General features: G+C 47.7%; 1 protein-coding gene across 2 annotated transcripts; it reads right to left on the reverse strand.

Annotated features, from left to right (window-relative positions):
* Positions 1–291: 291 nt before the first annotated feature.
* Positions 292–21,666, reverse strand: c26h17orf75 (chromosome 26 C17orf75 homolog). 2 transcript variants are annotated; one of them, XR_004415872.1, is made up of 11 exons: positions 21,341–21,666; positions 19,437–19,532; positions 17,343–17,468; positions 14,996–15,142; positions 12,715–12,772; positions 11,197–11,316; positions 9,916–9,980; positions 7,066–7,202; positions 4,554–4,657; positions 2,502–2,796; positions 1,445–1,786 (listed from the first exon to the last, which is right to left on the reverse strand). XR_004415872.1 is itself a non-coding variant. In XM_033044650.1 (10 exons), exons 1-10 carry the CDS (start codon positions 21,481–21,483, stop codon positions 2,575–2,577), a joined length of 1,218 nt encoding a protein of 405 aa, XP_032900541.1. In that variant the 5' UTR covers positions 21,484–21,666; the 3' UTR covers positions 292–2,574. The 2 variants fall into 2 exon arrangements, 1 of the variants encoding a protein (XP_032900541.1); XM_033044650.1 differs by having other exon boundaries at positions 292–2,796.
* Between the last annotated feature and the right edge of the window lie 1,814 nt (positions 21,667–23,480).

Genomic DNA, 23,480 nt, shown 5'->3' on the forward strand with positions numbered 1-23,480 from the left:
CGTCTCACAGCCGCCAACTGACGCGCTTCCCCGGACCGCACAGATCCCTGGCACGCGGCGCTAAGGGACAAATTGCGCAGGGACTGAACTCAGCGTGAGAACTCGGTCGTGAGCGTGAGAAATTGCTCCAGGGCGTGAGTCTCACGCCGAAAGCGTGAGAGTTGTCAGCCCTGGACTCAGACAGCATCCATGGAGGGAATGGATAGGCGACGTTTCGGGTCAGGACCCTTCTTCAGACCGATATAATACGGGCAGAAGCAGTATTAGTGAGAGGCATTATTACAGGAAAAATACACCCAATATTAAAACTTTATTTGGAATCAAAACAAACCAGAGGAAGTACATTGTGGATTTAAAGTGACGTATGAATAGGAGAATCCTAGAACACAGGGCAACTATTTACAATTGATTAATAGCAGGCACTGTAGTGTGGATAAGTTTGGGAATGTGGACGTTTAAAGGGCCTGTCCCACCTGGCGATTTTGTTCGGCGGCTGCTGGCATGATTGACTGACGTTTATCGGCAAGTGCGACAGGCCCTTAAGTCTTTGCTTTGAGAGGTCTCAGGAGCTTCAAGAACTTGTCAGGTGCTCTGGTTGATAATGTTTAGTAAAACTGCTCCCTACACATTTCTAAGCAATCAGATGAACAGCGCTGTTAACAACAGCTGAAAGAAAATGACTGGGTTCATTATATGGCCATTAATTAATCGTGCTAAATTTTCCAATGATCATTTTACATTTTTTTTTAAATGGCAGTTGCTTTTCTGTTCATCTCTCTCCCCTCATCCCTCTCACGTTTCCTCTCCCCCTCCCCCACAACAGTTAGGAATCTTTACGAAAGCCAATCTAGCCCATTCAGCCCCAAAAAGAACATAATCACCCTAAAAGTTAACCCAGGGAAAAATACAAAGTGCTGGAGAAACTCAGCGGGCCAGGCAGCATCTGTGGAGGGAATGTTTCAGGTTGAGGCCTTTCTTCAGACTGATCCCGGCCTGAAACGTGGGCTGTCCATTCCCTCCACGGATGCTGCCTGACCTGCTGAGTTCCTCCAGAGCTTTGTGCTTTGCTCAAGATTCCAGCACCTGCAGTTCCTTGCGACTCCCAGAGACAGAGAATTGTGTTGGTCAGTGGGTACAATCTCCCACACGACCTCTGCTTGTCTCCTCTCTCCTCGTGTTGTGATGAGGTTCCACAATGCCAAACCACATCTCTCACTAGTCACTACACATCCTTGGTGTCCAACCTAAACAAGTGCTTCGATAAGGGAGTCGGCCATTTTGGACAGAGATCAGGACAAACGTTTTCACCCAGAGTTGTGAATTCTCTGCCACAGAAGGCAGTGGGGGCCAATTAACTGGATGTTTTCAATAGAGAATTAGAGTTAGAGTTAGATCTTAGAGCTAACGGAATCAAGGGATAATGGGGAAAAAGCAGGAACGGGATACTGATTCTGGATAATCAGTCACGATCATATTGAAGGGCGGTGCTGGCTCGAAGGGCCAAATGGCCTACTCCTGCACCTATGTTCTATGTTTCTACTGCCCTCTCCCTGGTTTAAGGTGAGAATCCTTGTTTACCAAGCGTGTGTCCCAACCACACAAGCGTGACTTTCACCGTCGGATCTGACTGGGTTTGTAGCACAGCCGGCAGCCTTGGAGGGAATCAGCCGACTGTAGACCAAATGCTGCCCGACATGTTAACGATGACTTGCATGTGCCACAGACTCTCCGCACGGCACTTCGCAACAATACACACATGTCAGTAAACAGTCAGATGAAATGCCAGGTAAGCATGCAGGTACAGCAGGCAGTGAAGAAAGTGAATGACATGTTGGCCTTTATAACAAGAGGAATCGAATATGGGAGCAAAGCGGTCCTTCTGCAGTTGTACAGAGCCCTACTGAGACCACACCTGGAGTATTGTGTGCAGTTTTGGTCCCCTAATTTGAGGACGGACATTCTTGCTATTGAGGGAGTGCAGCGTAGGTTTACAAGGTTAATTCCCGGGATGGCGGGACTGTCATATGCTGAGAGAATGGAGCAGCTGGGCTTGTACACTCTGGAGTTTAGAAGGATGAGAGGATATCACATTGAAACTTATAAGATTGTTAAGGGCTTGGACACGCTAGAGGCAGGAAACATGTTCCCGATGTTGGGTGAGTCCAGAACCAGGGGCCACAGTTTAAGAATAAGGAGTAAGCCATTTAGAACGGAGACGAGGAAACACATTTTTCTCACAGAGAGTGGTGAGTCTGTGGAATTCTCTGCCTCAGAGGGTGGTGGAGGTCAGTTCTCTGGATACTTTCAAGAGAGAGTTAGATAGGGCTCTTAAAAATAGCGGAGTCAGGGGATATGGGGAGAAGGCAGGAACGGGGTACTAATTGGGGATGATCAGCCATGATCACATTGAATGGCAGTGCTGGCTCGAAGGGCCAAATGGCCTACTCCTGCACCTATTAACTATTGTCAGTAAACAGTCAGATGCAATGCCACACAAGGACACAGCATGAGAGACTGCGATCGAACACAACACACACTGTAAAGTCTTTGTTAAAGCCGGTGGGCAGCCGTGGGTTAGATGGGGCTGGTAAGCACTCCTTCCTCGTGCAGGAATTCCTCCAGCACCTTGACCACGCTGCGTGCCTCGGGCATCTCAGCCTGCTCCACCTTGACGTTCTGCAGCAGCACCTCTCCGTTGCCGCAGTTTTTGAGGAAGACGAAGCACTTGAAGAGAGCGTAGTTGTTGCTCTCGGCCTGCTGGATGTAGCGCTTCAGGCTGTTCATGTCCTGTATGGCCTGCGGGAGACCAGCGGGAGGTGAGAACATGCAACCTGTTGTTATCAATAGACAATAGGTGCAGGAGGAGGCCATTCGGCCCTTCGAGCCAGCACCTCCATTCAATGTGATCATGGCTGATCATCCCCAATCAGTACCCCGTTCCTGCCTTCTCCCCATATCCCCTGACTCTGCTATTTTTAAGAGCCCTATCTAGCTCTCTCTTGAAAACATCCAGAGAACCGGCCTCCACCGCCCTCTGAGCGAGAGAATTCCACAGACTCACAACTCTCTGTGAGAAAAAGTGTTTCCTCGTCTCCGTTCTAAATGGCTTACTCCTTATTCTTAAACTGTGGCCCCTGGTTCTGGACTCCCGCAACATCGGGAACATGTTTCCTGCCTCTAGTGTGTCCGAGCCCTTAACAATCTTATATGTTTCAATGAGATCCTCTCATCCTTCTAAACTCCAGAAGCCCAGCCGCTCCATTCTCTCAGCACATGACAGTCCCGCCATCCCGGGAATTAACCTTGTAAACCTACGCTGCACTCCCTCAATAGCAAGATGTCCTTCCTCAAATTAGGGGACCAAAACTGCACACAATACTCCAGGTGTGGTCTCACTAGGCCTCTGTACAACTGCAGAAGAACCTCTTTGCTCCTATGTTCGATTCCTCTTGTTATAAAGGCCAACATGCCATTCGCTTTCTTCACTGCCTGCTGTACCTGCATGCTTACTTTCATCTGATGTACAAGGACCCCCAGATCCCGTTGTACTTCCCCTTTTCCCAACTTGACGCCATTTAGATAGTAATCTGCCTTTCTGTTTTTGCTACTAAAGTGGATATTGCCGTCACACAGCACGGAAACAGGCCCTTCAGAAGGTCCAGGACGAGGGCATTCAGCCCATCAAGTCTACTCCGCCATTCAATAAGGGGTAAGCCATTCAGAGCGGAGATAAGGTGAAACTTTTTCACCCAGAGAGTTGTGAATCTGTGGAATTCCCTGCCTCGGTAGGCGGTGGAGGCCAATTCTGTGGATGCTTTCAAGAGAGAGTTAGATAAAGATAATGGCCTACTGAATGGCTGTGCTGGCTCAAAGGGCCGAATGGCCTACTCCTGCACCTATTGTCTATTGTCTAACTCCCCCCTCAGTATGAACCCCATGACCAGCACCAGGCCCTGGACCATAAGGTAGACACAAAATGTTGGAGTAACTCAGCGGGACAGGCAGCATCTCTGGAGAGAAGGCATGGGTGACGTTTCGGGTCGAGACCCTTCTTCAGACTGATTAGGGATAAGGGAAACGAGAGATATAGACGGTGATGTGGAGAGAGAAAGAACAATGAATGAAAGCTATGCAAAAAAGTGCTGATGATAAAGGAAACAGGTCATGGTAAGCTGTTTGAAGGGTGAAAATGAGAAGCTGGAGAGAGAAATCAATATTAATACCACTGGGCTGTAAGCTGCCCAAGTGAGATATGAGATGCTGTTCCTCCAATTTGCGTTTAACCTCACTCTGACAATGGAGGAGACCGAGGACAGAAAGATGTGTGAGTTTGACGATTATTTATGGACCGTATTAGCAGTCTGAAGAAGGGTCTCGACCCGAAACGTCACCCATTCCTTCTCTTCAGAGATGCTGCCTGTCCCGCTGAGTTACTCCAGCACTTTGTGTCTACCTTTGGTTTAAACCAGTCTCTGCAGTTCCATCTTACACCTGTACAATAAGGAACAGCTAATGTGGACAGGAAAAGCAACTTGAATCTTAGACCATGTCACCTTTAATTTAAAATTCTCCAGAATCTGCCGGATGAGGAAAGGGTTGCCAGTCTCTTGGATGTTTAAAAAGGAAGGAATCCAGTCTTCACAGAACTTGTTGCTCACTGCAAGAAAAATAAACAAAGTGATGAGAAAAGGGAGTTGGCGTTGCTCACTGAAGAGGTAAAAACATTTTACAGACAGGGTGGCACTGCGGTAGTGTTGCTGCCTTACAACACCCGAGACCGGGGTCGGCCCTGACTGCGGGCGCTGTCTGTACGAAGTTTGTACCTTATCCCCGTGACCTGCGTGGGTTTTCCCCAGGGAGCACTGGTTTCCTCCCACACTCCAAAGACGTGCAGGTTTACAAGTTAATTGGCTTCGGTAAAATTGCAAATTGTCCCTAGTGTGTGTAGAATAGTGCTAATGTGCTGGGATCGCCAGTCGGCACGGACTCGGTGGGCCGAAGGGCCTGTTTCTGCGCTGTATTTATAAACTAAACTAAAATAAATCGGTCACTTTTTACCTCCAACCATGCTTGGTGCTTAATACGGAGCAAACTTGCTCCAATTAGAAAGGTCCATACAAATTCAAAGTCCTAATTCCAGTTACGTGAATTTTCACGCCCCGGATTGTAAATCAGGCCTCCATCATACCCATTCCTCAGTACCGTCCAACAAGGGTGTTAAAAGACTGTAGGGCCTGGGTCAGGAAAGGAAGTGAGCTTCAGCCAGCAGTGGGCAGAGCCACTGCCTCACCGCGCCACATACCCGGGTTCTAATTTGAGGAAGGACATTATTACCATTGAGGGAGTGCAGCGTATGTTCACCAGGTTAATTCCCGAGATGGCGGCTGGGGTATGATGAAAGAATGGGTTGACTGGGCTTGGATTTGCTGGAAATTAGAAGGATGAGAGGATATCTTATTAGAAACATATACAATTCTTAGAGGATTGGACAGGCTAGATGCATAAAAAATATTCCCGATGTTAGGGGAGTCCAGAACCAGGGGGCACACAGTTTAAGAATAAGGGGTAGGCCATTTAGGACTGAGATGAGGAAATACATTTTCACCCAGAGAGTTGTGAATCTGTGGAATTCTCTGCCACGGAAGGCGGTGGAGGCCAATTCACTGGATGCTTTCATGAGAGAGTTAGATTTAGCTCTTAGGTGTAATCAGGGGATATGGGGAAAAAGCCGGAACGGGGTACAGATTTTGGATGATCAACCATGATCGTATTGAATGGCGGTGCTGGCTCGAAGGGCCGAATGGCCTACTCCTGCACCTATTTTCTATGTTTCTATGTTCAATCCTGACCTTGGGCCACAGTTTAAGAATAAGGGGTAAGCTATTTAGAACGGGGATGAGGAAACTTTTTCTCATAAAGTGTTGTGAGTCTGTGGAATTCTCTGCCTCAGATGGCAGTGGAGGCCGGTTCTCTGGATACTTTCTAGAGAGAGCTAGATAGGGCTCTTGGAAGCAGGGGGTATGGGGAGAAGGCAAGAACGGGGTACTGATTGGGGATGATTAGCCATGATCACATTGAATGGCGGTGCTGGCTCATAGGGCCGAATGGCCTACTCCTGCACCTATTGTCTATTGTCTGATGACGTTTGCTTGTTCCCTGCATTTTCCACCGAAAAGCATCTTACATCCAGCATTTGACTGCATTGTCCCAGGGAAGCGGTTAGTCATTTAGGACTGGAATCTGGGTAAATATCTTGGTTCTAATTTTGGAATTAGAAAGGGGAGTTCAGTTTAGAGATACAACATGAACCAGGCCCTGCAGCCCACTGAGTCAATAGACAATAGACGCAGGAGTAGGCCATTCGGCCCTTCGAGCCGGCACTACCATTCAATGTGATCATGGCTGCTCATCCACGCCAACCATCGATCACCCGTTCACACTAGTTCTAATTTATCTCCCTTCCTCATCCACACTGGGGGCAATTCGCAGGGGGCCATTTAACCTACAAACCCGCACGTCTTTAGGATGTGGGAGGAAACTGGAGCACCCGGAGGAAACCCACTCGCTCACCCACCCACCCACACACAAACAGGCAGCACCCGTGGTCAGAGTCAAACCCGGATCTCTGGCATTGTGAGCCAGCAGGAAGAGTGGAAGTGAAGTGGTTTTTCTCAGCCACAATCTTACTGAAGGCAATAGACAATAGAGGAGTAGGCCATTCGGCACTTCGAGCCAGCACCGCCATTCAATGTGATCATGGCTGATCATCCCCAATCAGTACCCCGTTCCTCCCTTCTCCCCATATCCCCTGACTCTGCTATTTTTAAGAGCCCTATCTAGCTCTCTCATGAAAGCATCCAGAGAACCCGCCTCCACCGCCCTCTGAGGCAGAGAATTCCACAGACATCGTCTTTCCCTTGCTACAACTTGTCAGCTGCATGTTTGGGTTACCGGTGCCTGGCAGCTGAGTGGCACAGTCGCCACAAAGTGAGGTTTGGGCAAGCTTGCTGTACCCGCGCAGTGCGTGCCTGCTCCGTGTGACTAGGGGGGTTTTGAGGCTCCTACCTGCATTGGTGACAGTGGGAGTGGGTCCACTGCAGTCCACAACGATGGCTTTCTGCTGCTCCCGGGCCATCGCCTTGCACAGTGACGCCAGAGTGTCCTCCTGCATCAGGCCCTGGAGACTGGCTGCGCAGAGAAACCTGCAGCAAACCCAGACTCAGCGTTAATAATTCCAAACTCCTCACATTCTCTGCCATTCTTTTGAACAGTTATGCCCCTGTCCCACTTAGGCGATTTTTTTGGCGACTAGGCTGTCACCACATGGTTTCCGGGGTGTCGCCTGTATGGTCGTGAGTAGTGTCAATAGACAATAGACAATAGGTGCAGGAGTAAGCCATTCGGCCCTTCGAGCCAGCACCGCCATTCAATGTGATCATGGCTAATCATCCCCAACCTGTACCCCGTTCCTGCCTTCTCCTCATATCCCCTGACACTGCTATTTTTAAGAGCCCTATCTAGCTCTCTCTTGAAAGCATCCAGAGAACCTGCCTCCACCACCCTCTGAGGCAAAGAATTCCACAGACTCACCACTCTCTGTGAGAAAAAGTGTTTCCTCGTCTCCGTTCTAAACGGCTTACTCCTTATTCTTAAACTGTGGCCCCTGGTTCTGGACTCCCCCAACATCGGTAACATGTTTCCTGCCTCTAGCGTGTCCAAACCTTTAACAATCTTATATGTTTCAATGAGAACACCTCTCATCCTTCTAAACTCCAGAGTGTACAAGGCCAGCTGCTCCATTCTCTCAGCATATGACAGTCCCGCCATCCCGGGAACTACGCTGCACTCCCTCAATAGCAAGAATGTCCTTCCTCAAATTAGGGGACCAATACTGTACACAGTCGCCCAAAGAATTGTAGTTTTTTCTGGTCGCCTCTGGATTTTGAAATGTTCAAAACTTTTCGCAGACAGTCGGCGACAGTTGCCTTGAAGCCAATGAGCGGCGCTTGATTTCTCCTGACGTTCAAGTTCAAGTGAGTTTATTGTCATGTGTCCCTGATAGGACAACGAAATTCTTGCTTTGCTTCAGCACAACAGAACATAGTAGGCATTGACTACAAAACAGATCAGTGTGTCCATATACCATTATATAAATGTATACACACATGAATAAATAAACTGATAAAGTGCAAATAACAGATAATGGGCTATTTAATGTTCATAGTTTTGTCCGAGCCAAGTTTAATAGCCTGATGGCTGTGGGGAAGTAGCTATTCCTGAACCTGGTCATTGCAGTCTTCAGGCCCTTCTACCTGAAGGTGCTGTCGTAGGTTGTCGCCAGGATGACGTAGTTTGTCTCCGGTGCTGACTTCGTTTTTATTTTGTTGTTAAAGTAATGATTCTATTTGAAATTTTATGTCGAAGGGGGGGGGGGGGGGTCCAGTCGCTGGTTTTTCGGCGACCTGTGACAGTTGCCTAAAAATAGCCCAAGTGGGACAGAGCTGAGAGACTATATCCTGCACCCTTTGCTCTGTCTTTTTGTACTTGAGTTTGGCTTGATTGTGTTTATGTACAGTATTATCTGAATTGATTGGGCAGCATTCAAAACAAAGCTTTTCACTGTAATTCGGTAAGGGGGATAATAATAAACAATACTAAACCTAAACCAAGACTAACTCCTTTGGGCCGTCACGGTGGCGCAGCGGTAGAGTCGTTGCCTTGCAGTGAATGCAGCGCCGGAGACCCGAGTTCGATCCCGACTACGGGTGCTGTCTGTACGGAGTTTGCACGTTCTCCACGTGACCCGCGTGTTTTCGCCGGAGATCTTCGGTTTCCTCCCACACTCCAAAGACGCACCGGCAACAACCTACGTCATCCTGGCGACGACCTACATTAACCTGACGACAACACCTACGTCAGGAGAAATCAAGCTACGCTCCTTGGCTTCAAGCCAACTGTCGCCGACTGTCGGCGAAAGGTTTTGAACATTTCAAAATCCAGAGGCGACCAGAAAAAATCTACGATTCTTTGGGCGACCGAGGAGACTACTCACGACCATACAGGCGACACCCCGGCGACCATGTGGTGACAGCCTAGTCGCCTGTAGTCACCTAAAAAATCGTAGGTAAATTGGCTTGGTAAATGTAAAAATTGTCCCTAGTGGGTGTAGGATAGTGTTAATGTGCAGGGATCGCTGGTCGGCGCAGTCCCGGTGGGCCGAAGGGCCTGTTTTTGCGCTGTATCGCTAAACTAACCCTCGACAAAACATCATCAGCTCGATTTTAGTCCCATTACACTCCTGTGAAATAAAACTTGAACATTTTACTATTGTACAGCCCTGAAAGGACTGAGGCCTTTCTTTTGCCGAGTTAACGTCAGTGCCTGTGGCTGAGAGCAGTCAGCAGCTTAATAACCCAGCAGTGGCACGAGGGTGTGAGAGGTTACGGGGAGAAGGCAGGAGAATGGGGTTGAGAGGGAAGGATAGATCACCCATGATTAAATGGCAGAGTAGACTCAATAGACTCAATAGACAATAGGTGCAGGAGTAGGCCATTCGGCCCTTCGAGCCAGCACCGCCATTCAATGTGATCATGGCTGATCATCCCCAATCAGTACCCCGTTCCTGCCTTCTCCCCATATCCCCTGACTCCGCTACTTTTAAGAGCCCTATCTAACACTCTGTTGAAAGCATCTCTATGGGCCGAATGGCCTAATTCTGCACCTATGACTTATGATGAGCATATGGGCTAAGAAAATAAAAACTGACATTTGTTAACGAGCACATTGAAGAACAGGCATTTCACTGAAGCTTTTCACTGTACCTCGGTACACGTGACAATAAACTAAACTCGTCTCAGCATGGTGGTGCTAATTAATAGCTATAACATTCAATTCAAAGTTCCGAGCATTTCTTACCATTCAATGGCCTGTTTAATTTTACTGTCCGCACCTTGAATATCAACTGGGGTATGACTCAGAGCCTAAAAAATTGCAAGCACATGGTATTAGAGTAATGCACATAAACATGGCATTTAGAATCTACCCACAGTTTCCTATCCCTGTTCTCCAGAGATGCTGCCTGGCCTGCTGAGTTACTCCATCACTTTGTGGTTTGTTTTTTTGTAATCCAGCATCTGCAGTTCCTTGTTTTTACATGCCGAAACAATGGATCCATTGCAACACTGGTTCAGGATCCTTGCTATTGGCCTTGCCACTCATATGAAATTGCAGAGTGAATTTCCTTTTGCAGATATTACACAAACGGCCACCGATGTTATTGGTTTATACCAAAGATAGACACGATATGCTGGAGTAACTCAGCGGGCCAAGCAGCATCTCTGGAGAAAACAGACAGGTGATGTTTCTGAACCTTTTTAATATCTCTACTTTCCCTCAGTCTGAAGAAGGATCTCGATCCGAAACATCACCTATTTCCTTTCCTCCAGAGATGCTGCCTGACCCGCTGAGTTACTCCACAATTTTGCATCTATCTCAAGTTCAAGTTAAAGTTCACATTTATTGTCACATTGGTACAGTGATATTTGAGTTGCCATACGAATAAAAAGAACGCAATGCACAATAGAATTTAACATAAACATCCACCACAGTGGATCTTCGGTGTAAACCAGCATCCGCGCAGTTCCTTCCGACACAGGTGATGTTTCGGGTCGGGACCAGTGAGGCACAGACTCAGACTGAGATTAGTGTATCTTGGCATCATGTTCACCACGGACATTGTGGGCTGAAGGGCCTGAGCTGTGTTGTTCTCAGTTCCAAGCGAGTGTCAGATGGAGAGTGGAGTGAAGGAAGGAGAGGGTGTCACGGTGGCGCAGCAGTAGAGTTGTTGCCTTACAATGCTTACAGCGTTAGAGGCCCAGGTTCGATCCCGACTGCGGGTGCTGTCTGTACGGAGTTTGTACGTTCTCCCCGTGACCGCTTAGGATTTTCGGTTTCCTCCCACACACCAAACACGTACAGGTTTGTAGGTTAATTGGCTTGGTGTAAATGCAAGTTGTCCCTAGCGGGTGTAGGATAGTGTTAATGTGCAGGGATCGCTGGTCGGCGCAGACCCGGTGGGCCGAAGGGCCTGTTTCCGCACTGTATCTCTAAACTAAACTAAAACTTCAGCCCCCACCCCTTGTGGTGTGTAATGAGAGCCGGGCATTCCCGACACCATCCCGGTTTTCCAGTACTCACGGCCCGCAACAGAATGGAAAGCTTTTCCTGGAACAGTTGCACCACCCTGTGGATGTAGAGCACGGCCTCCTCGTACCAGCTGCTCAGGTACAGCTGGACGTGCGGCTCGGAGGCCGAAGCCTGAGGAACACAAGGTGAAACGGGGGCTCCAGTGAGTATGGGGCAAAGCACACCGCGCTGGAGTAACTCAGCAGACCAAGCCCCTGGTCCAGAACCAGGGGCCACAGTTTAAGAATAAGGAGTAAGCCATTTAGAACGAAGATGAGGAAACACTTTTTCTCAGAGAGTGGTGAGTCTGTGGAATTCTCTGCCTCAGAGGGCGGTGGAGGCAGGTTCTCTGGATGCTTTCAAGAGAGAGCTAGATAGGGCTCTTAAAAATAGCGGAGTCAGGGGATATGGGGAGAAGGCAGGAACGGGGTACTGATTGGGGATGATCAGTCATGATCACATTGAATGGCGGTGCTGGCTCGAAGGGCCAAATGGCCTACTCCTGCACCTATTGTCTATTGTCTAACATCTCTGGAGAAAGGGAACAAGTGGCGTTTCAGGTCAGAACCCAGAGAAAGAGAAGCCCAGAACAAAATGGAGATGATGGAAAAACCTTTTCACCCAGAGAGTTGTGAATCTGTGGAATTCTCTGCCTCAGAAATCAGTGGAAGCCAATTCTCTGGATGCTTTCAAGAGAGAGTCAGGGGATATGGGCAGGAACAGGGTACTGATTGTGGATGATCAGCCATAATCACCGTGCTGGCTCGAAGGGCCGAATGGCCTACTCCTGCACCTATTGTCTAATGTCTAAAACATGGCCTTCTGTTCTGGTCTTCTCTTTCAGTCTAAAGGTTTCTGACCCAATATGTCACCTATTCCTTTTCACCAGAGATGCTGCCTGACCCGTTGAGTTACTCCAGCATTTTGTGTCGATTCTTCTCAAAAAAGCAACACTGAACCTACACTCACATCTAAAAGGTCAACTACAACTTGTTTTGTTTTTTAAATCCAGCTCTATTAGGGGCTGTAGCTGCATGGCACACTTGGGATTTCCGCCCCATGAGACATAGGACTGTAGCTGGAAAGAGCGCAGAGATGATTTACAAGGATGTTGCCAGGAGTTGAAGACCTGGGCAATATTGAGAGGTTGAAGGGTAACCTTATACAAGTGTATTAAACCATGAGGGGAATAGACAGGTTGAACGCATAGAGTAATTTTCCCCAGGGTAAAGGAATCAAGAAGGTCTTTAGTCAGAGGGCAGTGAATCTGGAACTCATTGCCACAGACGGCTGTGGAGGCCAAGTCAGTGGATATTTTTAAGGCAGAGAGAGAGATTTTTGATTAGTACGGGTGTCAGAGGGTTGTGGGGAGAAGGCAGGAGAATGGGGTTAGGAAGGAGAGATAGCTCAGCCATGATTGAATGTCGGAGTAGACGATGGGCTGAACGGCCTAATTCTACTCCTATCATTTATGACCTTATGACCAAAGGACTGTTGTGATTTCAATGTAAACTAAAAAAAATCCCTTACCTCAGAATACAAGTAAGGCTGTAATCCTTGTGCATATTTATCCAACTCGATCCTGAAAGTATGTTCTTGTTAAGTAAATAAATGTTGGCATTGCAATGAGATAACAAAAACTGCAGCATTCAATGATACAAAATACAATGATACACTTTGCCTGTCCCATCCAGTGAAAAGTGGTCCCCTTGCAGTTACACGTGGTGGACTCCCAAAGGAGCTAATCCAAGATCCTTGGTTTCAGTTTAGAAACATGGAAAATAGGTGCAGTAGTAGGCCATTCGGCCCTTCGAGCCAGCACCCCTATTCAATGTGATCATGGCTGATCATCCAGAATCAGTACCCATTCCTGCTTTCTCCCTATATCCCTTGATTCTGTTAGCCCTGAGAGCTAAATCTAACTCTCTCTTGAAAACATCCAGTGAATTGGCCTCCACTGCCTTCTGTGGCAGAGAATTCCACAGATTCACAACTCTCTGGGTGAATTTTTTTTTCCTCATCTCTGTCCTAAATGGCCTCATTAGTTTCATTATTGTCCCATGTGTGATTCAAGGATGATTGGGTTAACGCATGATGAGCGTTTGACGGCACTGGGCCTGTACTCCCGGGAATTTAGAAGGATAAGGAGGAACCTCATTGAAGCTTACCGAATAATTGAAAGGCCTGGATAGAGTGGATATAGAGAGGATGTTTCCGCTAGTGGGAGAGTCTGGGTCCAGAGGGCACAGCCTCAGAATAAAAGGACATATCTTTGGAAAGGAGATGAGGAGAAACCTCAGGTATCAAGGTACAGTGAAAATCTTTGCTCTCCATGCTAGTTAGATAATACTGTACAAAAAAATAGTCGTCAAACTTCAGTGCAATAGGTAGAGCAAAGGGGAAGATACAGAGTGCAGAATATAGTTCTCAGCAGTGTAGTGCACCAGTTCCACAGACAAAGTCCAATGTCCGCAATGGGGTAGAGGTGAATCGGACAGTACCCTGGCTTATGGAAAGTCCGTTCAGAAGCCTGATAAAAGAGGGGAAGAAGCTGTTCCTGAGTCTTGTGGTGCGCGCTTTCAAGCTTCTATACCAATGAATTAAGCTATGATTCTATTAGAAAAATTATAGCCATTCAAAAGTTCTTCAAAGTGTATAAGGAGCTTTGCGTCACCTTGCTAGGGATGGAAAAGGTGCTATAAAAATGAAATCATCCATTTCCTCCAAATTTCCTCCTCTGCAGAATTTTTCTTGTGAAAGGTTCAGTGGTTTAGCCTTGACCGAATGTTTCTAGTACAGTAGAACTACATCTGCTTGTAGTACATTTTGTGTACATTTATACCACCTACCTTTCCCAGCGTTACTCACACACACATGTACCAAGAATTATTTATTGTACAGGTGAAAGATCACTGGCCAACTCTTCCCGCCTCTCTGTTCTCACCCCTTCCCCTAGCGCCTGCCTGCCTCTGGTCAGCGAGCACAGCACAAAGCGAGGACTTTAGTTTAGTTTAGAGATACGGCACGGAAACAGGCCCTTCGGCCCATCATGTCCGCACCTACCTGCGAACCCTGCACACTTACACTATCCTACACACACCAGGTACAATTTAATTTATACCAAGCAAATTAACCTACAAACCTGTACGTCTTTGGAGTGTGGGAGGAAACCAATATCTTGGAGAAAACCCACGCAGGTCACGAGGAGAACGTACAAACTCTGTACAGACGGCACCCGTTGTGGGGATTGACAATAGACAATAGGTGCAGGAGCAGGTCATTCGGCCCTTCGAGCCAGCATTCAATGTGATCAAGGCTGATCATCCCCAATCAGTACCCCGTTCCTGCCTTCTCCCCATATCCCCTGACTCCGCTATCTTTAAGAGCCCTATCTAGCTCTTTCTTGAAAGCATCCAGAGAACCTGCCTTCACCGCCCTCTGAGGCAGAGAATTCCACAGACTCACCACTCTCTGTGAGAAAGTGTTTCCTCATCTCTGTTCTAAATGACTTACTCCTTATTCTTAAACTATGTGTGGCCCCTGGTTCTGGACTCCCCCAACATCGGGAACATGTTTCCTGCCTCTAGCATGTCCAAACCCTGAACAATCCTATATGTTTCTCTCTCATCTCATTCCATCCTTCTAAACTCCAGAGTGTATAAGCCTAGCCGCTCGATTCTCTGATTGAACCCGTGCCTGTGGCGCTGTGAGGCAGCAACTCTACCGCTGCGCCACGGTACCGCGACTTCTTGCACGTGTCGTGGGGTGAGCTTGTAGAACGGCCAGGGATTTTTTGACCATCGAAGGATATAGTTCCAGGCTCTTCTCCGTACTCCCCAGGAAACAGAGCGCGTAATCGGTGACCACCGCTTTGGTCAACTCGTCACTCTCTGTCGCCGACGGCTGCTCTGCTGGCGGAAGGAGGCAATAGTAACAAGCCACAGGCTGCTCGGCGATGCTGCAAACAGACACACTTTATTTTTGCGCAGTCGTTAACTTCACATCACTAACATTTGCACATCTAAAGCAGAGGTCTGGATTAGTACTGGTGTCAATAGACAATATGTGTAGGAGTAGGCTATTTGGCCCTTCGAGCCAGCACCACCATTCAATGTGATCATGGCTGATCATCCCCAATCAGTGCCCCGTTCCTGCCTTCTCCCCATATCCCCTGACTCTGCTATTTTTAAGAGCCCTATCTAGCTCTCTCTTGAAAGCATCCAGAGAACCTGCCTCCACCGCCCTCTGAGGCAGAGAATTCCACAGACGCACAACTCTCTGTGAGAAAAAGTGTTTCCTCGTCTCCGTTCTAAATGGCTTACTCCTTATTTTAAACTGTGGCCCCTGGTTCTGGACTCCCCCAATATCGGGAACATATTTCCTGCCTCTAGTGTGTCCAAGCCCTTAACAATCTTATATGTTTCAATGAGAATCCCCTCTCATCCTTCTAAACTCCAGAGCATGCAAACCCAGCTGCTCCATTCTCTCAGGGGTTATGGAGAGAAGGCAAGAGAATGGGATTGAAAGGGAAGGATAGACCAGGCACGATTGAATGGCGGAGCAGAATTGATGGGCCGAATGGCCTAATTTTGCTGCTATCACATGATTTCCTCCCATTGCTCCTGTTTCCTCCCACATGGCAAACACATGGTTAGGGTAGGTTAATTGGCCCTCTGTAAATTGCCCCTAATGTGTAGGGTGTGGAGGAGAAAGTGAGGCAACATAGAACTAGTGTATACATAGTGTCTCGACCCGAAACGTCACCCATTTCTTCTCTCCAGAGATTCTACCTGTCCCGCTGAGTTACTCCAGCAATTTGTGTCTACGCTCACTCAACAGATAAGTTCTGTATCACATTGCTGTTGTTGAGACTGGGGGGTTGCTGCGACTGGGGGCGTTGTCGAGTATGGCTGCCCTGCCTGCAGCTGTTTGTCCTTTCACCCTTTTTTAAATTTTTAGTGTGTTGAAAGTTTTTGTTTTGGAGGTCTAGTCTTTTTATGTGGGGGGGGGGGGGAAACTGTATTTCTCAGTCCCTACCTAGTCGGAGATGCGGCTTTCCTCTGAGCCGCATCTTCGCCCCTTCCTCGCGGCCTACCAACGGGACTAGAGCGGCGTTTTCCTGCCAGGACCGGCCGGCCAGAACCTCAGCTATGGCGGCGGCACAGCGCTGAAGCACCATCGCGGAGCGGGCGATGCCTTACCCAGGTCGCCGTGTGGTAAGCTCCGGAGTGCTGAGACCGGCGACTCCTACATCGCGGAGCTGTGGTCGCAGAGCGTCCAGCGCTGAGTTTAAACACCGCGGAGCCTGGGATCTTTCGCCGAGATCGTCAGTGTTGGAGCTCCGACCAGCGCGGCCTGTGGACTTTGGGAGCCGCGGTCTCTGGGGAGGAAGCGGCCGTTCCAGATACTTCAAGCTGCTAAGAGTGTTGTCCCGAAGCTGGAGCTCCATCATCCGGCGAGAGGGCCTGTAACATCGGGCCGCCGGCGCAGCGACTGCGGAGGCCTCAATAGGCCCGATCATGGGTGATCAAGAGGAAGAGGACTGCACTTTGTTGCCTCCCCTCACAGTGGGAACCATTGTGGGGGAATGTTTTTATGTTCAATGTTAAATTCTTTAATGTTGTGTTTCATTTTTATTGGTGTGCTGCAAATGGCAACTCAAATTTCACTACACCATTTGGTGTATGTGACAATAAATATCCTTTGTCCTTTGGATTCAAATTAATCACTGAATTTCCATACCAAGGACTGTATTTTAGGACATAATTTGTTGAGCGTAGATTGTAAAGTGCCGAAGTAATGGAGGTCTCCTCACAATTGCAGCTCTAGGCATCGCACTTACCCTCTCACCCTGGCCACAAACTCCTTGAATCACTTCCCTCTGGAAGGTGACTCCGGACTGTCAAAGCTGCCACAGCCAGGCATAAAGACAGCTTTTTTCCACGAGTAGTAGCTCTACTCAATAACCAAAAATCTGTAGCCTCCTTTTGCTCTGGTATTTTATTTCATTCACATGTTTAATCGATAATGTGTTGTTATTAATGTTTTACGTGTAATTCCTAACTGTAAACTGCATGTCATGTTGTCACTTGCTGGCGGAGCACCAAGGCAAATTCCTTGTATGTGAATACTTGGCCAATAAACTTATTAATTCATACCTCAGCTCCACTGCTGCTATGGTGCCCATTCCAGCAAACAGTGCCGCTTTGCTGAGCCGCTTTATCAGGAATGTTCTAAGCTCCGTTTCGGCCTCGATGGACAGGTTGGAGGCCACCAAGGAGAGGCTGCGGGAAACAGAGGGTTTCACTACTCTGCTGAGCAGAACAAAGGCGCAACACAAATTCAAACGGACCGAGATTCCATGTTCAGGCACATGGAATCTCGGGCACAAGAGCTCCGACCGCCGGCTTGTGGACTATGGCATCCTGGAGCCGCCGTCTCCGCTGGGAGGGTGCCTATTCGGGCACTCCAGGCCGTGGAGTGTGTTTGACCGTCCCGACGTCGGAGGTTTGATCATCCTGACGAGAGGGCCTGTACATCGGGCCGTCCATAGCGACGACTACAGAGGATTTATGGCCCCGACCACGGATGAACGGGGCAGGAGGACTGACTGAACTTTGTTGCCTTCCACCACAGTGAAGAATGCTATGGTGGATGTTTGTGTTGGATTCTGTTGTGTATTGTGTGTTCTTTTTAGGTGTATCGCTGCTGGTAAATTCATTTCACTGCACCTTCGGGTGCATGTGACGAATAAAATTGACTTTGACTTTGACCCCAGCGCTCAGAGTACAGTGTAGGAAGGAACTGCAGATGCTGGTTTAAACCGGTTAGACACAAAAAGCTGGAATAACTCAGCGGGACAGACAGCATCTCTGGAGAGAAGGAATGGGTGATGTTTCGGGTCGAGACCGTTCTTCAGATAGAACTGTACCGTGTAGACACAAGGAAACAAAGACCCGAAACATCACCTATCCATGTTCTCCAGAGATGCTGCCTGACTGGTGATAAATAATAGTCCGTGCACTGGAGAAAAATTCAGCAAATGTCATAGAGGGAGTATAGAGAAGGTTCACCAGACTGATTCCTGGGATGTCAGGACTTTCATATGAAGAAAGACTGGATAGACTCGGCTTGTACTCGTTAGAATTTAGAAGATTGAGGGGGGATCTTATAGAAATTTACAAAATTCTTAAGGGGTTGGACAGGCTAGATGCAGGAAGATTGTTCCCGATGTTGGGAACAAGGGGGTCACAGTTTAAGGATAAGGGGGAAATCTTTTAGGACCGAGATGAGAAAAACATTTTTCACAGAGAGTGGTGAATCTCTGGAATTCTCTGCCACAGAAGGTAGTTGAGGCCAGTTCATTGGCTATATTTAAGAGGGAGTTAGATCTGGCCCTTGTGGCTAAAGGGATCAGGGGGTATGGAGAGAAGGCAGGTACAGGATACTGAGTTGGATGATCAGCCATGATGGCCTACTCCTGCACCTATTTTCTATGTTTCTATGTCATAAACTCTTTGGAGAGGACAGATAGAGCTTGATTTAACATCTTGGCTGAAAACCATCACTTTGACAGTACAACACTCTTTCTGTGTTACACGGAAGTGTAAGTCTAGATCCTGAGTTACTCCAGCACTTTGAGCCTTATTTTTTGTAAAACCAGCATCTCCAATGTGGGCCGAAGGGCCTGTTGCTGTGCTGTACTGTTCTATGTTCTGTGGGCGATCAATATTTATTCCAATACAAACACTGTATCATATTAACATGTTACTTGCATCTTACTCTCCAATACAGAATGTCAAAAATTCTGTCTGCAGCAGCCTCTAATGGAGTTTAATCAGACAAAATGTCTATGCAAGGTTTAGTGTATTATTGTCATGTGTACCAAGGTACAGCGAAGTGTAGATGAGAGGTTAATACCATTCTCCAGTTGGTGAGAGGACGGTTCAGTTGCCTGATAACTGCTGGGAAGAAACTGTCCCTGAATCTGGGGGTTGTTTAAGAAGGAACTGCAGATGCTGGAAAATCGAAGATAGACAAAAATGCTGGTGAAACTCAGTGGGTGAGGCAGCATCTATGCAGCGAAGGAAATAGGCAACGGAAGGGTTTCGACCCAAAACGTCGCCTATTTCCTTCGCTCCATAGATGCTGCCTCACCCGCTGAGTTTCTCCAGTATTTTTGTCTACCCTGAATCTGGGGGTATGTGTTCACAAACTTCTATACCTCTTGTCAGAGCACCAGCTTCCATTACCTGAGATCCTCCTGAGACAGTGTTTCCTTGGGGAAAGAGTCCGATGATCCAGTTCTTCTGTGTCCCATGTCTCCACTGTCTCCTGGTTGCTGAGATCTGTAAAGAAGAGTTGTGGTTATCCCTCTATTGCCATAATCCGCTCTGACCCCCGGTATACCGCTGTGGCTCAGGAGGGAGTGTCCCGCCTCGGAGTGAGTAGACCAATCAGTCCCACCACCACCCAGACACGGGCACATATACTACGGCACTCACTGTGGTGGGCCACACTGTCAAAGGAACTTGATTCCCAAATGAGACATGCAACCAAGGCTCTGTCAGGTGTTCAAGAGAATGAACAAATACTCTATGGTGAATTTAGACTTTAGAAATATAGTGCGGAAACAGGCCCTTCGGCCCACCGAGTCCGTACCGACCAACGATCATCCCATACACTAGCACTATCCTACACACTAGGGACAATTTTTTTTTACAAGCCAATGAACCTACAGACCTGAGGTTGACACAAATTGCTGGAGTAACTCAGCGGGTGAAGCCGCATCTCTGGAGAGAAGGAATGTGCGATGTTACAGGTCTCGACCCGAAACGTCACCCATTCCTTCTCTCCAGAGATGCTGCCTCACCCGCTGAGTTAGTCCAGCATTTTGTGTCTACCTTCGATTTAAACCAGCGTCTGCAGTTCTTTCTTCCACAACCTACAAACCTGGACGGCTTTGGAATGTGGGAGGCAACGGAGCACCCGGAAAAAAACCCACACGGTCACAGTGAGAAGATCCAAACTCGGAAAAGATAGCACCCGTGGTCTGGATCAAACCTGGGTCTGTGGTGCCGTAAGGCAGCAACTCCACCGCTGCACCACTGTGCTGTCCCTAATTCAATCAAGAAATAAACTGAGATTTTTCATATCTGCCTCCACCATCCTCCCTGGCAGCACGTTCCAGGCATTCACTATCCTGCGTTAAAAAAATCTCCCCGCACATCTCCTTTAAATGTAGGTCCTTTCACCTTGAAGCTAAGCCCTTTAGTCTTTGACATTTCCACCCTGGGAAAAAAAGGTTATGACTATCTCCTCTATCTATGTCTCTTATAAATTTTAGATATGTCTATGCTACTCTTTAAGTTGGCATGTCTTGCGTGTTACACTCAAACTGCAAACACAGGGCCCCAACATACCCCATTCTCTTTCAAATTATTTTAATCACCCTGAAAAGTATTCACCCTGTGATTGTGTGGACAATCGATAGTTTGTTTGGCCACTGTAAATTGTCCCTAGTATTGGTGAGTGGTGAAAGCTGGTGGAAGAGGGCTTAATGTAGGATTTAGTGTGACTGGTGAGCCGAAGGGCCTCTTTCCCTGCTGTATTTCTCTATGACTCAAGAACTAAAAGCCACAACAGAGTATGGTCAACAATTAGGGCAATTGGAAATAATGACAATCAGGAGCCGGTGATTTTTGTTTTGAAACATGGACGATGTTATCAATGTGGGAAGTAAATAACTCCAAATCCACACTAAGGTTTGGGGCAGGGTGGAGGAGAGGAGAGAGGAGAGAGGAGAGAGGAGAGAGGAAGGGGAGAGAGTAGAGAGGTGTATGGAAAGGAGGAAGCGTGAGGTAGGTTTGGAAGTGATGTGAGGAGGAGAGGACCGTGGAAAGACGTGAGTGTGGAGAGGTGAGGAGGCGGACTGGGCGAGGAGGGGGTTGAGGGGAAGGAGGGGAGAAGGAGTGAAGGGGGAGGAGTAGTGGATGAGGAGGAAAGGAGGGCGTGAGGTGAGAAGAGAGGGGAAAGTTGAGGAGGAGGGGAGAGGCAGGGAGGCAGGGAGGCAGGGAGGCAGGGAGGCAGGGAGGCAGGGAGGCAGGGAGGCAGGGAGGCAGGGAGGCAGGGAGGCAGGGAGGGGGCCCGCCATGACCTCTGCCTCCGGTACAGGCTGTAATGGGCGTCCATTTGCTGCGCATCTCTGGACGGCTCCAATGGCGGCTCCTCCACCGGCTCGGCCTCCACCTCCTTCTCATCGCCGTCCAGCGAGTCCTGGAAGGAGCCCTGGCTGATCATCGCGGTCCCGGGGCCTGGGCCCTACTCCGGCTCCCAGCCTGGTCCCCGGGTGTCGGCTCTGCCCCGACCCACGCTCCGGGATCCGAGCTCAAAATCCTCCCTCTATTCCGACCGGAAAGCTTCCTCCCTCTCTCCCTCTCTCCCTTTCTCCTTCCCTCCCCCTTTCTCCTTCCCTCCCTCTCCGGGCGCAGCCTCTGCTCCCTGCATTAATGTTCCATCGCATTTTTCTTCCTGTATTGAATTGTGCTGCACTTCAAATGTTCAAACCTTTCAATTCACTTAAACTTTAATTCACTACGTTGAATTGTTTGTTTGATTTTATGTGTATGTGTATATACTGTATAAATGTGTGTGCGTCTATATATATATATATGTGTGTGTGTGTGCACAGTATATGCATCTTACATGTATACAGTGTATATGTTTGTGTGTGTGTGTATATATATATATATATATTTATGTGTGTGTATAGAAACATAGAAAATAGGTGCAGGAGTAGGCCATTCGGCCCTTCGAGTCTGCACCGCCATTCAATATGATCATGGCTGATCATCCAACTCAGTATCCCATACCTGCCTTCTCTCCATACCCCCTGATCCCTTTAGCCCCAAGGGCCACATCTAACTCCCTCTTAAATATAACTGGCCTCAACTACCTTCTGTGGCAGAGAATTCCAGAGATTCACCACTCTCTGTGTGAAAAATGTTTTTCTCATCTCGGTCCTAAAATACTTCCCCCTTATCCTTAAACTGTGACCCCGTGTTCTGGACTTCCCCAACATCGGGAACAATCTTCCTGCCGAATGGCCTGCTCCTGCACCTATTTTCTATGTTTCTATGTCTGTAATTCCCCATTTTCTCTCCCTCCCTTTTTAAAAAGTGGGGTTACATTAGATACCCTCCAATCCTCAGGAACTACTCCAGAATCTAAAGAGTTTTGAAAAATTATCACTAATGCATCCACTATTTCTGGGATGCAGCCTATCTGGCCCTGGGGATTTATTGGCCTTTAATCCATTCAAATTACCTAACACCACTTCCCGACAAACCTGGATTTCACTCAGTTCCTCCATCTCATTTGACACCCGGTCCCCTGCAATTTCTGGCAAATTATTTATGTCATTTAGTGAAGACAGAACCAAAGTCGTTTTTCAATTGGTCTGCCATGTACTTGTTCCCCATGATCAATTCACCAGTTTCTGACTACAAGGGACCTACATTTGTTTTAACTAATCTTTTCCTCTTCACATATCTATAAAAACTTTTGCAGTCAGTTTTTATGTTCCCTGCCAGTTTTCTTTCATAATCTATTTTCCCTTTCCTAATTAAGCCCTTTGTCCTCCTCTGCTGGACTCTGAATTTCTCCCAGTCCTCTGGTAGGCTGCTTTTTCTGGCTAATTTGTATGCTTCATCATTTGTTTTGATACTATCCCTGATTTCCCTTGTTATCCACGGATGCAATACCTTCCCTGATTTATTCTTTTGCCAAACTGGGATGAACAATTGTTGTAGTTCATCCATGCAGTCTTTAAATGCCTTCCATTGCATATCCACCGTCAACCCTTTAAGAATCAATTGCCAGTCTTTCTTGGCCAATTCACATCTCATACCCTCAAAGTTACCTTTCTTTAAGTTCAGAACCCTTATTTCTGAATTAACTATGTCACTCTCCATCCTAATGAAGAACTCAACCATTTTATGGTCACTCTTGCCCAAGGGGCCACGCACAACAAGAATGCTAACTAACCCTTCCTCATTACTCAGTACCGAGTCTAGAATAGCCTGCTCTCTCCCGTTTATTACATTGTTTATAGCGTACTATGTTTGCATATTCTGTTGTGCTGCTGCAAGTAAGAATTTCATTGTTCTATCTGGGACACATGACAACACACACTCTTAAATAAATTCTGACTTGCTTTACAATGTGAACCTTAAACATGCTAGAGTTCTCTGCCATTGCTCACCAATCTTTTATCAAAAAACCTTCGGAAATCAATT

Source organism: Amblyraja radiata, chromosome 26, assembly GCF_010909765.2.
Source record: "Amblyraja radiata isolate CabotCenter1 chromosome 26, sAmbRad1.1.pri, whole genome shotgun sequence".
NCBI classification, from domain to species: domain Eukaryota; kingdom Metazoa; phylum Chordata; class Chondrichthyes; order Rajiformes; family Rajidae; genus Amblyraja; species Amblyraja radiata.

Bases quoted from the DNA above. Each gene is read 5' to 3' on its own strand.
- c26h17orf75 (XM_033044650.1), bottom strand. From the start codon at position 21,483: ATGATCAGCCAGGGCTCCTTCCAGGACTCGCTGGACGGCGATGAGAAG. The intron at 12,773-14,995 runs ATATCCTTCGAT...ACAAGAACATAC, and splicing joins ACGGAGAAGAGCCTGGAACT to TTTCAGGATCGAGTTGGATA. The intron at 11,317-12,714 runs GTAAGGGATTTT...TGTGTTCCTCAG, and splicing joins AGCCTTACTTGTATTCTGAG to GCTTCGGCCTCCGAGCCGCA.